The sequence below is a fragment of the Macaca nemestrina genome, chromosome 7, assembly GCF_043159975.1.
Source record: "Macaca nemestrina isolate mMacNem1 chromosome 7, mMacNem.hap1, whole genome shotgun sequence".
NCBI classification, from domain to species: Eukaryota; Metazoa; Chordata; class Mammalia; order Primates; family Cercopithecidae; genus Macaca; species Macaca nemestrina.
In genome coordinates, this window is record NC_092131.1 from 153,167,094 (window position 1) to 153,181,151 (window position 14,058).

The 14,058-nt window shown below is 44.5% G+C and overlaps 1 protein-coding gene across 1 annotated transcript in view; it reads left to right on the top strand.

Moving 5' to 3' along the window:
- Positions 1–559: 559 nt before the first annotated feature.
- Positions 560–14,058, top strand: part of LOC105490670 (SHC adaptor protein 4) — a 142,654-nt gene continuing 129,155 nt past the window's right edge. The window contains exon 1 of the mRNA XM_011756531.2: positions 560–2,048. Coding sequence (XP_011754833.2) covers positions 1,464–2,048 — 585 coding nt within the window. The 5' untranslated portion in view covers positions 560–1,463. The remainder of the gene's footprint in view (positions 2,049–14,058) is intronic.

The window sequence follows — 14,058 nt, forward strand, 5'->3', positions numbered from 1 at the left end:
ACACCCCCGGTGTTTCAGCAGTTTCCTCTTCTCCATTCCTGAAGAACCTGCATTTTCTTTTCCCAGCTCTGGTTTTGGCTTCCTGTATGCTAAGCCTTTGCAGTTGTCATCATGTCTTCAGGATACATTTGATAGGTACAGGAAGTTGCACCAGACGGAAGATGGAACCAACAATCAATAAAAAAAGAACTATGTTTCTAAGAAAAATGCATCATGGCTTCCCACAGGAGTTGTGAACCATATGTCCTAATATCCCTGGAACAATGGGTCTAATTTTTAGCTCCTCTGCTCTGCCCTCCCGGCCATCTCAACAAGAAAGAAAATAGATCTTTTAACCTGCTGCTCCCCAGCTAATGATCTGTAGTAAAGATTGCCTTTCCTTTTAACTCATTCATCAGATACCACAAAATAAAATATGTCCCTCCTCTCCCGCTAGCTTTATTTCTCTCGGCTACTAGTTTAGTATATTTATGGTCTATGAGTCATCAAGCTGCCTCCTGATTGGATAAAAACCAAGCACCTCTGAGACCGTCAGTCAATTACAGCTATTCTCAGCTTCATTCACAGATTTATTAGCTTGCACACACAGAGAGAAATTCATTCGGCAAAGTTCATTCATAAAAATTTCAACACGCTGCGTATCATCCTGCACATCTCAGCTTTCGGCTGCAAATGGGCTTCTGAAAAAAGCTCCGAGAGGAGTCCAGGAGGGAGGGAAGCTCTGAGCGAGGGTAGGCAGGCTGGGAGGGGATCTGAGGAACACGGACCCATCACAAGTCAGTGAAACAATGCGGAGCAGCGCCCGTCAGTAGTACTCCTGGCTGGTGGCCCAGAACGATGCAAGACAAGATCTTCCAAGAGAGGGCAGCCTTCGGAATCAACGAACCCAGGCAGAAGGGCCTTTGGCTCATAGATACAATTTTTTTTTTCTTTTTAAATGAACAATCACTGGAACAAATAAAGGGTTAATAGGCCAGTCATTTGCCCCGCCCTGTGGGAGCCGAAGGGAGCAGGTTCGAAAGTTCCTGTGTGCAGAACAGAACGCTGGGGTAAGGGTGGGAGTGGGGTGCTAAATATTTCTACTAGGCTCCTGCAAGGCTAGTGATGGGTCGGGGCCCCCTGGCCGGCGCTCGCCCGGGTTCTGTGCCTAAGAGTTGGCCGTGAGCGACCACCGCCGCCGGGAGCCTGGGTCTAGGCTCTCCCGACAAGGATTCCAAGGCGAGAACACTGGTGCCTCTGCCTGGGCCAGGGAGGGACTGAAATCAGAGCAGGGGAGGCGTTTCCCCGCTGGGCTGTCACCCTTAAGGGGCCGGGAGCCGAGGTGGGCGAGCTCGAGAGCAGAGTTGGAGAGGTGGCTGCTGCGAGTTGCATCGGGCGTTGAGGCGTTTGATGTCTGCACCGTTTATCTACCAGACGACGAGGCGATTTATGCAACAGTATCCTGTTTCAGCACTGCCAAGGCTATGCGAGAACGCAGCCAGGACAGCCTGGCAGGACTCGTGCTGTATGTAGGACTCTTCGGGCACCCCGGGATGCTGCACAGGGCCAAGTACAGCCGCTTTCGGAACGAGTCGATCACGTCCTTGGACGAAGGTAGCTCCGGAGGCTCGGTCGGGAACAAGGGCTCACCGCAGCCTCCCCACCCCGCCCTGGCACCTCACCTGCCGGCTGAAGATGCCGCCTTGCCGTCGCAGGAGAGCCCCACCCCACTGTGCACCTTGATCCCCCGCATGGCGAGCATGAAGCTGGCCAACCCGGCCACTTTGCTGAGTCTGAAAAACTTTTGCCTGGGTACCAAAGAGGTGCCTCGGCTGAAGCTCCAGGAAAGCCGGGACCCAGGTTCCAGCAGTCCCTCTTCCCCAGAAACCAGTCTAAGTAGGTCTGGGACTGCACCTCCACCGCAGCCGGACCTGGTGAGCCACAGGGCAACCACCCTAACCCCTGATTCGTGCCCGCTTCCTGGCCCTGGGGAGCCACCCCTTAGGAGCAGGCAGGACAGGCACTTTCTGCAGCACCTGTTGGGGATGGGCATGAACTACTGTGTGAGGGTAAGTCCATTTTCCTCTCTGCACGCTTTCTAAGAACTTCTGTGGAAGGGGGCATCTTCTCTGCTTTCTGCAAGGGGTCTAAGGTTACCTGCCTGGGTTCTGTGTTTGGACAGGACATGATTCAACTGGACCAAGGGGTGGGGAGCTGGGTTTACAAATGTCCCTACAACTATCTGACTTGTACTGGAGTCAGGCAGCCTTTGGTTCAAGGACATGAACTGGTGCTAACTTGTAGGACATGAACCTGTGGGTACTTGGCAGGTGTAGAGGCAAGTTCTGATAGAGGCAGCTGATGGCACCACTTTGTCCCCACTGGACCTAGTATTCTGGCCGAAAAGAGTCAAGGACTTCAAATCTGATCAGTGATTGAGACTTGGTAGGTTATACTGGCCATTGTATTTTGGATGAATACAGTAAAGATTTCTGTGCTATAGAAACACATGGTGTGTAAGGGGCTTGAATTATTCTTTAAAAATTTATTTCAGCATTTAGCAAACACTTCTCAAAACATGTCTGAGTCTCTAACCTTGTGCTAGGAGCTAGTCTTAGCTCTCCAGTGCACATTTATTGCCTTTACTGCCTACGCTGCAGCAACTAGGCCTTGTCCATGAGCTATGGGCAAAATCAAGGGTCCTTGCTGGCCTTGCATCTGTCCTTGCTCGATCAAGATTTGGGCAAATGAAGATTTGGCCTGTGCCCTTTCAGAGCTCAAATTTCAATGAGGGAGATCAATGAATACATGCGAAATACTAAGATAATCATACTTAGCAATAGACAGCTAATATGAGAATGCTGAGGGAATTCAGAAAAAAGGAACGATTATGTGATCTGGGATTCATTCACATGGGGAACCCTCAGGAGAAGATGAATCTTGGAAGAAATGTCAAATCCGAGTTGGCAGAAAGGAGGAAATTCCTGGTAGGCCAAGAATAGGAGCAAAGTCACTGTGGTGGCTGCAGGAGAGTATCACACAGGCTGGGCCTTATGGAAAAGGAAGGGGAATGCTGGAGAATAGTGGGGGACTGAGGGAGGGGCTGGGGTAGTTCTCAAACAAGTATGAGTTGAATAAAGACAAATAGAGATCACGAGTAGCTTGAGAGACCGAAGTTGACCGAAGCTCTTAAATGCCAAATGAGGAGATTGTAAATACTTTGACTGGTAAATGCGAATCCTCCTAGGTTTGTAGGGCATGACTTGCTGAAAGTAATTTTTAAAAGACCAGTCGGTTGATTTATTTGACATGGATTGAAGCAGGGAAAAATTAGAGACTTGGAGGGCAGTAAGAAAGATACTCTGAGAGTTTAGGTATGAGGGAATGAGAACACTGATTAAGGTGGAGAGGAGAGAAAGGAGGTGAATGGTAAGCCATTCTGTGAGAGAAGAATGAGAGAAACCTCAACAACCCTGGGAGATTAAGCAGATTATTTCAGATCCGAATATAAATAATAGAATAGCGAACATTTATTGAGCAGTGGGTAGATTGGTTTGTTACCATTGTTGTTTATTGGGGTCGTGAAGATTATTGATGGAGAGTTGTAAAGGGTGAAGAAAAGCCTTTCAAATTGAAGTCTCGGAATGACGTCAGTGATGCCAATGACTGAAGCAGAGAAAATTAGGAAGTGGACTCGTTTTAAGTTTGTTTTTGACATATTAAATTTAATGTAATGATCTCTAAATAATGCTAATATGTAGGTAGACAGTCATATAAGACTAGCACTCAGGTGAGATGTCTGATCTGAAGGTATACAGAGCTAGCCCAATAACTGTATTACAAACAGACAATTAGGATCTCAAGGAAGGCCAAATAGTAAACACTGGAAGGGTTACAGAGAGAGCAGGCTTGGGCAGTCCTGGCAAATGGGTAACTAAAACCTCTAAAGCAAATAAATGTATGGGACATGCAGCTCTTGCCCTCCCCCACAGTGACATGGCACATAATGGAAATACTTTCATGTTTCTACTCAGAGTTCACGGGCATATTCTCATTTGTCAAGATTAGGTGTGTGCCAGGCCCTCATGGGAAAATGAGTGACTCTCCAAACCTGGGCTCTCTGCACCTGCCTTACTGTCACCTACACATCCTCTAGCCTCTGCCTCAGCTTTCCTTTCCTCTTGTACCTCCTGCAACCTCTCCACACCCACACACCTGTACAATTTTAAATGTGAAAAGAGTTGCTGTGTGATCTCCAGTTTCCCTAGGGATTGGCTCCTCTGGCGTTTTAGATTTTTAATGTGGCCACCGTCTGTCTTCTTATGGCAATAATCACTGACCCCAGAAAAAGTGCCAACCCCATGACCCAAATGAACCTCACAAGATTGCCAATATCTGTGACATCCAATACAAGCTAATGACATCTCTTATGAAGTCAAAATACGCAAAAGAACTTACTATTAAGTTTTATAGAATCCTAACTTTGAAAGATGGAAGAGACTCAGAAGTTATCAAGGTCAATTTCTTTATGGTGAAACCAAACCCCAGAGAAGGGGTTTTTCAAAGGCCACACAGGTGAGTTAACGCAGAGTGAGATCTAGAGCCCAAATCTCCTGTGTGCCATTCTCACCTGTCTTCACCACAAGTTTCCATGCTGGTTGTTGTTCTGTTACTCAGAATTCTTTTGAGATGTGAACCAATTTTGAAAATGAATGCCAAGCTATTAATTTATAGTAAAAATATCATACCAAATGAACCAAACTTGTGAACTCTGTATTCCCATCTGTAGGAAAAAGCACGTTAAAACATTTAAATCAAACCTTGCTTGGTAATAATGGATTCAGAGGAGAGAACTGAGAGAAAGATGATCTTAATGGTTAGTTGACACAGGGCTGGAGGATTTAGGGGCAAATTTTACAGGAAAAGGCCACTTAATATTCTACCTTCTTATCCATATCATGTGACTGTTCCTCTCCCTGCCCCAACTTATTCACTAATCCATTCATCCATTTATTCAACAAATAATACAAATATGCAAATTGCATTATGAATCAATTATGCAGCAGTAACTGTTCTAGGCACTGGGCATCTATAAACAAAACGAATCACTTCTAAGCACCAGTAAACAAAAGAGGTCTGACTCATTGTGATATATTTTAGTGAGTGGAGATAGGTTCAATTGAATAAATGAAAAAATATACTATTTCAGATGGTAATAAGTGCTATGGAGAGCGATAAAGTGGGGTAAGTGAAAAAGGCAGTAGCTTGGGTGGGAATGTAAGTTATTCCTTTTGGGTAAAAAGTGGAATTGTTATAGCTACTCTTTATTTTGTTTTCTTGCATCTTTTCTCTTTACAATAAGGACTATATTTTCCATCTGCACTAAGCTAGAGTTGACTTTGGGTTAAATATTCTTTTTAAAAAATGGCTCGTTTGGTTTTATGATGTAGAATCAATTATACAGCTGAAAACACTTTATGAATCCTGAGCACCTGTTTTGAGTAACTTTAATTTAAACTCAGACTTTGGACCCCCCGATGGTCTCTCAGGGAAGGGGGCCTAACCATTCTTTGAAAGATATTGAGCCAGGAATAGGACAGTGAGATCCCAGTCTGGGCAAAGTAGTGAGGTGGGCAAAGCCCATTAAATGGTGTCAAATATGACTTCATTCTCCCCATAAGACTAAGTCTGCTTTCTTTAGAGGCCTTTCCAAGTCCATTCATCCATCAGCAGACATTCATTTAAAGGTCTCCCAGGTGCCCAATGTAGTGGGGAATGTGGAAAATCTACACCGTGACAGTGTTCTCCTCTTTAAATGAGGGAATTGGCTTGAAAGCCCTCGCAGCACCAGTGTTTAATGAATGAAGGGTTCCTTTCTCACACGGGAGGTGTTTAAAATGTCAGTTTCCTTTCCACCTCTGAACTTGGCTCAAAGATGTAATAAAGCAGAGGCAAAGAAACCAACCCCGACGAGCTGTGGCAGGTAACTGCAGTGGCCTTCACCACAACCCCCTGAGGAAGGCTGTGTTCTCCAGGTGAGGCCACTGAGAGCCCAGGTGTTTGTGATCCACAGGATACTTCACAACTAGTAAGTAGCAGACTGAGGATTCCTATCCAGGTGTGTCTCACTCCATTGTTTCTCCTCTTCCCAACCTCTCACTTGACTCCAAGCAAGACGGGCAATCTCTGAAGTATGGGAATGGAGTAACATAGATGAAAGGCCACACTGTGCAGGATAGCCTCATCATAGCACCAGCCCACGGAACTTGGCTTGTCATATCCATGTGAGTGATTTCAGTCTCTCCACTTTAGCCCAGCCCAGCCAACTGTTTGCTAGATCGTATTACTTTCCTAGGGCTTCTGTAACAAGTACCACAAACTGGGTGGCTTACTACTATAGAAATCAATTCTCTCACAGTTCTTGAGGCTAGACGTCTGAAATCAAGATATCAGCCAAGTCACTCTGTCTCTAAAAGCTCTAGGGGGGATTCTTAGAGCTCTTCCTTGTCTCTTCTAGCTTTTGGTAATTGCCAGCAATTCTTGGTGCTCCTTGGCTTGTAGGTGCATCACTCCAGTCTCTGCCTCTGTCTTCACATGCATTCTCTCTGTGTGTCCATGGCCAAATTTCCCTCTTTTTTATAAGAACATCAGTCATTGGATTAGGACTCACCCTCATCTAGATTAATCTCATCTTCACTTGATGACATTTGCAAAGACCCTCTTTCCAAAGAAGGTCACACTCTCAGGTTCTGAGGGTTAAGACTTGGACATATCTTTTTTGGTGGACAAAATTCAACCCAAAACAGTCCCCAAGAACGTTTATTGCAATGTATTTGCTCACATAGGCCTTCTTGGGTATCAAGCTCATCGGCTTTGTGTGCAAATAGAAATTTGTGTTGAAAGATTTTCTTGACTTCCTTTGTAAATCCCACAGTATACTCTTACCATTCATCTTCTCCTGTCTAAGGTATCTTATCACTGAGCCAGTAAACTAGTATTATCAATCATCTATTGTCTAGACTAGATGTAGTCCACAGTACAAATGTTATGTCTACCTCAAGTAGCTTTTCCATAGGAGATGACAGGTCTAGGAATTTGAAGACTTGTATTAAAGTAAGGGCTCTGACACTAAGTTGTGTGACTTTGGGTGAGTCACTTCACCTCTGTGGGCCTCATTTTCTCATATTTAAAAGAAGAAAGAAGTTTCCGCCAGGCACGGTGGCTCACGCCTGTAACCCCAACACTTAGGGAGGCCGAGGCATGCAGATAACTTGAGGTCAGGAGTTCGAGACCAGCCTGGCCAACATGGTGAAACCCCATCTCTACTAGAAATACACAAATTAGCCGAGCATGTTTACGTGCACCTGCACTCCCAGCTACTTGGGAGGCTGAGGTGGGAAGTTTGCTTGAACCTGGGAAGTGGAGGTTGTAGTGAGCTGAGATCGTGCCACTACACTCCAGCTTGGGCAAGAGAGCGAGACTCTGTCTCAAAGAAAAAAAAGAAAAGAAAAGAAGAAGAAGAAGTTTGAACAAATGCTGCTTAAAATCCTGAGGCTCCAGGTACTTTTTCCTACCTGTTTGAACCCCCTTACTATTAGGATCTCTTTTGGTTAGAAAGAGTTACCTTGAGGAAATAATGTTTATTTGCTTTGTGTTAGCAGAGAAGAGAAAGATTGTCCTTCAGGGATGCATTCAATTCTATTTTAGCACCCTCTTGCTAACACTGAGCTGGCTTCACCAGTAAGGCAGAAAGGAGGGTGTTATACTGGCATGGGTGGAGGCAGTAAGTTTCAGAGAGATGGAGGGCGGTAGAACAGCATCCAAGAGTAGGATTCCAGGGAGGGGTGAAGTGTGGGCTAGCTCGGGGGCAGGCCAGGGTTGGAAGAGGTGAGTGATAGTGGATGGGATTGTGGGAATATGGCATTCATTCCTCACGTGTCTGGCCAGTTAGGTCTGACTGGACTTGGTGTCCAACAGGAGGACTGCAGAAGCGACAGAAATTAAGCCTTCTCTATTTTCTCTGGACAAAAGAGCCAAGAAAAAAATGCCTTGCCACACACATAGCCTGGTAACTCTAACCTTGAAAGAGGGAGATTTGTAACTCCAGGAGACTCCTGGAAAGACAGTCCCATGGTTTACACAATGAAGCCAGACCTGGGTCGCTCAGGTACCCACAGTGAAGGGAAATGGCTTTCTGCCTCTGTAAATTTCCTTCTTTTCTAAGTTATTGGTGGTTGAGAGGGAGGTAGTATGGATGGAAGGAAACAATTCCAGCTAAAACTGATGACTTGGCTTTGACGGTATTATATTTTCCTTCCTATTTCTTTCTTGGAGTAGATGTGGAAGTAGATTCTGCTAGAACTTAGAGAAAGCCTGGCAGGTTTGACCCATTCCCCTGTTCTCTCTAGACCTTCACATATCCCTTGATTGGTCCAGTCCTTCCATGCCCCTCTACACTAGAGCCTTAACTGCAAGAAAGAGTCTTAGAGATCAGTGAGTCCACACACTTCATTTGCAGCTGAGGAAACTAAGGCTCAGACTTGTGAAGTGACTTGCCCCTAGCCACACATCTACCAGTGGTGGAGCCCAGGCAAGAGCTCCTAGTTCTATGTACAGCACTGTATTTTCTACCTCCATCTTGCCTCATCTTCCCCCACTCTCTGAACTAAATGTGCTACACCAAATGCCTCTACATGATTAAAATGCTGGGTGTGCTTTTTAGAAAGATAATTACAAAATCTTCTTTCTAATAGGAAAATTGTCTTAAAATAGCAGTGAGAAGAAAAGAGGGAGCATAGAAGAGTGGCAAGGAGCCCAAAGAGCACTGGCTTGGCCAGTTTCAACCTTTTGATTAAGGAGGTCCCTGTGGATGGCTGTGGGTTCATGTTGGGCCAGGGCTTGTTACCACATGCATGGACTGGCTCCCATTTCATTCATTTGCTGCAACCTTAATGACCTTAGGGTCATTTCCCCAATATGGCTTCCTCTCATTTCCACATTCATGTTACTCTGAAGCCAATACAGTGTTATCATATGGAGGGACCAAACCAAGCCTGGATCCCAATATGACAGTTCCATCACCAGGAGGGTGATCTAAATGATGCATACAGGCTGCCCCCCGCCCCATCCAGCTTCACTCACTTACATCATGCATCTGCATCTGAAGGTGGCTAGGTTTGCACACCCACCAGTGGCATTGGAATGTGAAGACATTTCTAGCCCCTTTGTCTTTCATTTTCCACTCAGAATATGTGGAAAGGAAGCTGAGAACGTCTTCTTCCTGGGTAAACATACTGGGACGTCTTTCTTTTATGCAAAGGGACAAAGAGTACTGGGGGCTGCGTGAGACCCAAGAGAGGGATCCTGCCTTCTCAGCTCAGGGAGCTTTTTCTCATTTAACAATGTTACCAAGAGTTTTTAATGGTAGTAGAACTCTAGGATTAGTACAGGCTGTTCCTATTTCATGAAGAGATTGCGGGTGAAGAGTTAATTTGTACATCAGTTCTTTGAGATATGAAATTTCCCAGAGAAATGTAACTAAAACGTGATAAGCCTTCTCATAGTTAGGGAGCGGATAAAATAACAAACTGTATGTAAAAAGCTTAGCACAGAGCCTGTCTCATAGTAGGTCCCAAGTGGAAGGACGAGAATGGATTTTCAGTAGCCTAGGGGTGCCTCTGGGCCAAAAACTCAGGATAGACTAAACTTGGTTTTGGCATTTCCCCGCATTCCTTTGGCATACTTTCTCCTGGCCAGCAGCGCCACCCTGGCAGAGCTTTCTTCCCTAAGTCTTGCCTTGTGCTGCTCACCAGGGAGGGCCTGCCTGCCTTCTCTAAAGCTGCCTAATGTTTATCCGCTAGTCCCCTGCTCCTCCGGTGCAGCACAGCGAAAAGCATCTGCATTTTGAAAAGATGTTTATTTACTTCACTGACTCTTTATTGTAACGTTTCCCAAAGTTTGCTGAGGACCACCTGTATCAGTTAAAAATGCTTGTTAAAAATGCAGATTCCCAGTCCCCATCTTGGACTTATTGGACCAGAATGTCTGAGGCTGGGGCCCAGAAACCTGCATTTTTGGCAAACTCCTTATGTGATTCTGCAGCAGAGAAGATTTGGGAACGTCTGCTGAGTCCAGTCAGAGAAATGGTTCTCAACTGGGAATTATTTTGCCACGCAAGGGACATTTGGTAATGTCTGGAGACGTTTTTGATTGTCATAACTGGGAGGGGAGGGGAGTGCTACTGGCCTTTAGTGGCTGGAGGGCAGGATGCAGCTAAACAGCCTGCAAGGCCCAGGGCAGCTCCCACAACACAGAATTGTGAGGCCCAACGCGTCAAAAGTGCTGAGGCTGAGAAACCTTGAGCCAGTGGGATGAAGTGTATGAACCAGGGATGTAGATTAGGAGGCAATATTAAATGGAAAAATAAACAACTGCTCAGTGGTTCCTGTAAATCTAATCTAAGTCACTTCTGAATGTTCTCATTTTCTTCTTTCCCCTCTTTAAAATCTACAGATTCTCTAAAAATTGTAGTTCATGCCACTTTCCACCCAAACAGTACTCCTGTGGCTTCCATATCAGGATCTCAGGTCATGGGATGAACGTGGACCACATGAGCCATATGTTGCTATGAGCAACTCGTATATCAAGGATGTCCACATTAGGACAGATTCTACCTTAACCCAGGGGCACTCGGGCTAAATGGCATTGACAGGCTAGCTTAGTTTCTTTTTCTGTGGAGGGGGATGGAAATATGAGATTTTATTAGCATTTGTTTGGAAATATAGGAACACAACATCGCATTCTCATTAAAATAATAGCTATGATTTGTTGAGCTCTGTGTATGTTGCAGGAAGCTTGCATCAATTACCTCACAATGACCCTGTGGAGTGGGTGGATGGGGAGGAAACTGACACCAAGAGAGGTCCATTATCTGGCCTTGATGCTTGTAAGTAGCAAGCATCAGTATTGAAATGGGAGTCCAACATGTCAACTCCACTGTTGTAGTTTGCTTTACACAGTGTTTTTGGTTTTTTTTTTTTAACTTTTATTTTAAGTTCAGGGGTACATGTTACATAGGTAAACTTGCATCATGGGGGTTTGTTGTACAGATTATTTCATCACACAGGTATTAAACCTGGTAGCCATTAGTTATTTTTCCTAATCTTCTCCCTCCTCTCATCCTCCACCCTCTGATAGGCCCCAGTGTGTGTTGTTCCCCTCTATATGTCCATATGTTCTCATCATTTAGCTCCCACTTGTAAGTGAGAACATGCAGTATTTGGTTTTCTGTTCCTGCATTAGTTTGCTAAGGATAATGGCCTCCAGTTCCATCCATGTCCCTGCAAAGGGCATGATCTCATTCTTTTTTATGGTTGCATAGTATTCCACGGTATATATGTACCACATTTTCTTTATCCAGTCTATCACTGATGGTCATTTAGGTTGATTCCATGTCTTTGCTATTGTGAATAGTGCTGCAGTGAACATACACACGCATGTGTCTTTATAATAAAATGATTTATATTCCTTTGGGTATATACCCAGTAATCAGATTGCTGGGTTGAATGGTATTTCTGTCTTTAGATCTTTGAGGAATCGCCACACTGTCTTCCACAATGGTTGAACTAATTTACACTCCCACCAACAGTGTATAAGCATTCCCTTTTCTCCACAATCTCACCAGCATCTGTTATTTTTTGATATTTTAATAACCATTCTGATTGGTGTGAGATGGCATGTGGTTTTGGTTTGCATCGCTCTAATGATCAGTGATGTTGAGACTTTTTCATATGATGGTTGGCCACATGGATGTCTTCTTTTGAGAAGTGTCTGTTCATGTATGTCTTGTCCCCACTTTTTAATGGGTTTGTTTTTTTCTTGTAAATTTAAGTTCCTTATAGATGGTGAGTACTAGACCTTTGTTGGATGCATAGTTTGCAAAACTTTTCCCCCTTTCTGTAGGTTGTCTGTTTACTCTGTTGATAGTTTCTTTTGCTGTGCAAATAGCTTTGTATCTTAATCATGGTATCCTACTGTTGCCAGTACCTTCATTTCCACAGGGAAATGCATTAAGATTTTTAACAACTAATTTACAAGTAAATTTTAAGAGCAGAGCCTGTCTTGGGGTTGAAAACTTCCTCTAGTTAGAGGGGTTGACATTCCAGAAGGCAGGAGATTTGAAAAACCCATGTGCTTTAAGGATAACCCCAGAAATTGGATTTTTACTCTCAATATCATCAGAGAATAATTTATTATATAGATTAATCATTTATTGGGAAGTGGTGAAATGCATAATTCAAACTTAATTTTTTTTAACCTAATGCCAATCCTGGCTCCTTGAAATGCCATTGTCCCTCCCTCGTCCCTCTCAGCTTGGTTCCTTTAACCCTGGACTCAGAACTCATCTGATACGTTAGACTACAAAGTTCTGTTTCATGGTGAGTTAAGCTCTCCAAGGTCACAGGGCTCATCGGCAGCAGAGCAAAGACTAAATTTCACATCTCCTTACTCCCGAGCCAGTGCTCTTTCTACTACATTATGTGAATGAGACATAATTCTTGCATAAGGAAGTGTAGTAGGAAAGTAAAGCAAGGATGTCCACATAAATTACTGTAATAAATGTTAGGTTACAATAAATGAAACCAACGTGATACCAATGAAGGATTATGGGAGTTCAGAGAAGAAAGGGCACACCTTCCACTTGAGATGATTAGAGAAAGTTTCACGGAGGAAGAGGTATCTTACCTGAGTTTTAAGAAATGGGTAGCGTTTCCATAGGCTGAGATGGAGAGAGACCCTAGGCAAAGTGAAGGCATGGAGGTGGGAAAGTGGAGGATGTATTTGGGGAGCAGTGAGCGGTTTGACTTGGTTGAAGAGTGCAAGAGGCATATGTAGGAAATCAGAGGGAAAATAAGATGGACTGATACAACAAGGTTGTATAGTACCTGAAAAGCTGGGTTTTCAAAATAAAGCCATTGGATTTTTTTTTTTAAGGGGGGAATGACAAACGCAGAGATATTATTTAGGAAGTTTACATGGGCTGCAATGCTCAGAGAGGATGCAAGAGGAGGGGCCTGGAGAAAGGCAACCAGAAGAAAAACAGAGTGGTAACAAAGGCAGTGGCACTAGGAAGAGAGGGGAAAGATGGGACACCTAAAGGAGGAAGAAGCTACCAGCTTCTCACCCCTTCAGAAATGGGTCACAGGCAGGAAAGTGAGGGGGCAGGATGGATGGGGCTGGGGATGAATCCCATTGTGCACCTGCTGTGTTCAAGGTGAACCCAAAGCATCCAGGTGGAAATCTCCAGCAAAAAATAGAATAGTTAGGATTGGGGAGAAATTATTTTTGTTGTTGTTGTCATCAAGGCCCGTGGAATGTACAAGGCTGCCACAAGGAGAGAGTAGAGCAGGATTTAGGATTTAGATGTTCTATGGAAAGGGAGGAAGGGAATGGGCAGTATGAGGAGCAGGATGGAGAGAAGACAGGTCACCTAGGGAGAGGGTGGAGAGAGTTTCCAGGAGAGAGATTGGTCAAAACCATGTCAAAACCCATGGAGGGTTCAAGGAAGATGAGAACTGAGAAAGAACCACAGGGCTTGGTCTTTTGTCTTCCTACTCCTACCCTCCTCCAGGATATTAACGCCAACCATCACAACCCAAGCACACCATTGGATATCCCACACCTCTACTGTCACCTTCGCCCACTCAGTGACTAGTGCCTCCCTGTTGTCAGAAGTCTGGGAGCCATTCGAGACCACTCACCCTGTCTTGCCGCACACAACCTCCTTTTATCATGAACTGTCAATTCCACCCTTAGCACATTCCTCACACACTCCCATTTTCCTCCATCCCCACTGCAGTTTCTAAGGTGGGGGCTCTAGTATGCAGCATTTTAAAACTTATTTGATCAGTTTCTTATGGAGCTAATATTCTGTGACACACAGATTGGGAAACTCTGCTGTTGTAGCTTTCATTTGAAACTAGGAGATCAATAATCATAATACAAAGTGGAAAATGATATACACCTATAGAAAACAGTCAGATACATCAGTGTGATGAAGTAGATATGTCTTCTATCTGG